General features: G+C 36.3%; 1 protein-coding gene across 1 annotated transcript in view; it reads right to left on the reverse strand.

Annotated features, from left to right (window-relative positions):
* The window catches only part of MPDZ (multiple PDZ domain protein), a 91,114-nt gene that overhangs the window by 27,994 nt on the left and 60,668 nt on the right, over positions 1 to 2,452 (reverse strand). Inside the window, 1 exon segment of the mRNA XM_009891489.1 lies at positions 2,029 to 2,139. Within this exon segment, the coding sequence (XP_009889791.1) occupies positions 2,029 to 2,139 (111 nt within the window).

Below are 2,452 nucleotides of genomic sequence, written 5' to 3' on the forward strand. Positions count from 1 at the left end.
TTTCCCTACCGTACAACAAGATTTTCTGTTTACATACGCAATTCATGTTAAGATTTTGTCCTTTATAAAGAGAAGTTCGGGAAAAGTAATTCGCCAGTGTAATGACCCCATTATACTTTAACCATTACATTTGTCATCAGCATAAAGTTTTAAATTGTATCTTGATGAAATTTTAAGCCCCTAAAATATGCATCACAAACATTTTGCATATAAACAGTGAAATCCCAGTAAAAGAGGAAACAAAAGATCAGCCACAGTAATTCAAAATCCTGCCTTTTGTATTTTAGGCATAGCACCTAAAATACTACAGAGCTAGCTCAAATTCTAATCCATGCAACAGCATTGTATAAACATGGACTGACTACCGTGATAAATATGGAGCACTTGAGTTTGCTTAAACAGTTAGGTTTACATGCATAGTCTAGGACAAGAAAAGCAAATGTTAAAAGCAAAGGTATTTTTCCTCTTCCTGTGTTTTTTGGTTTTTGGTTTTTTTTTTTTCAAAACAAACACTAAAATGACAGGATTTATTTTACCTTTTTTCTTCTTATGTGCCTTTTTTTTTTTTCCCTTCTTTTTTTTCAACTAACTAGTGTTCAGCATTTTATTGATGTGTCCAGGATGCTAAGGTATCAGAAACTTGCTTGCACTTTGTATAGCACAATGCTTTAACCTTACAAATTATCTGGGATGATAACCATTGTGATAGATCAATTCTTACTTGGAAATACTCAGAGCAGTATCAGTATGAAACACAGATTTGACGGATAACTGCTTGCTAGCAAAACTATCTTTTCACAGCCCATATGCATTATTTGGGCTATTCTGGAGTACACTTAAGATCTCTTTAACTACCACAGCAGCCTGAACGAAAAAAAAAAGGGGGAAGAAACTGACTCATTAGCAACATGCCACTTGAAACCGACTGCCTTGCTAAATACATAGTGGTACCATATTAAATGTAGCTACTGTGTGCAGGCAGCTAGCTATCTGGGTGACTGCACCTGAATGAAGGCTGGAAACTCCTTTAAAAGATCTTATTATAAAGTACAGATGCAAGTTTCAAAAGATGAAGACAATAAATATAATGCCATTTACAAAGATCACAACACGTGTACAGTAAGAGCATTTGCAATGTTTCTGCTTACAGAGAAACAAGGGTTTGTTAATGAACAGTCAAAAAATAACCAAAAAGCTTAATAATTGGAAAATAAAGAGAACAAAGAACTACAATGAAAAATAGCACAGGAACATTCTTTAAATAAAACTAAGTTGTGATAAAGTAATGGCATCATTCCCATCCCAAACTGGCAGCAGTGGACATTTTGTTCACATCACAGCAAATGCAAAAGCCTTACTTTAGTAGCTTGAGCATCAATAACCAACATTCAACAGAGCTTTTTCATGCAACTTTACCTTAGATGACTGATGATAAAATGGGTTAGTAGTTTTCTGCCCACAGGGAGCAGAAGCTGAAGAAGGGTTATAAACAGACTCTGGCTGGGGAACAAGAGTTATGAGACAGCTAGTAAATAAACATGCAGCTTACACAGACTCTACAATGAGGAAGTTTAAGTTTCTAGTGATGCAAGCAACTTATATTAAAGCTCAGTAGTTTTTGTCTGCAATGTCCATGCAGCTTATTGACGGAAAACTTCCGTGTACTTCTAGGTCCTTTCATTAATGTCCAATGAATTTTTTAACAGGTGCTGTATTTCTGCATGCGCTCCTCAGACATGCTGTCAATCTCTAAGAGTTGGTTTTAGTTAGACTCCTACTCTGCCCCCCAACAAATTAGCTTTCTTGAGGCTTTTCAAAATAGTTTGAGGACGGCGTGCTGGAGGGTAATTCCAAATCCAAATCGATTTCATTCTAAATGGAAATAATACTTAAATCAAACCTTTGTTCCTAAAATAGCTGAGATGGAACTTTCAGGATTAAATATCCCATTCCCAAACACCACCACCTTGGACATTTGTTTCGTCTATTACTATGTATTACATCTGTTCTCATATTCTTTATGCTTACCTTTGGTCTGCTTATAATGCTTTGTACCATAAAGACTACAGGATTGCCTGCCTTCCGTATGGCTTCCACAGCTTGTTCATGGCTGGCATCTCTGAGGTCAATTCCATCCACCTGTAATTGGAAGACCTCGTCTTAACACTGCAAGAAGCTACAAGAATCATGAGTCAGCTTTGGGTTACAGTTAAGCAACTCTGACTAAAACTTAAGCCTAAACCTCCGTTACTGGTGGAAAGGTTTCTACTGACTTGACTTGAGGTCCCTCACAAACAGGTTTGAGATTTCCAAGAGCACTGAAAGGACATAAAATAAATATTCTCTATGGTTTTAAAAACAGGTTTTTCAACATTGCTGCTTCAGGCTCCATACATTTTCCCACAGGCAATGTAATATAGAAGATATGATAATAAGAAAAGAAAAGGTAATC

Source organism: Charadrius vociferus, unplaced genomic scaffold (genome assembly GCF_000708025.1).
Source record: "Charadrius vociferus isolate BGI_N301 unplaced genomic scaffold, ASM70802v2 scaffold198, whole genome shotgun sequence".
Classification (NCBI taxonomy): Eukaryota; Metazoa; Chordata; class Aves; order Charadriiformes; family Charadriidae; genus Charadrius; species Charadrius vociferus.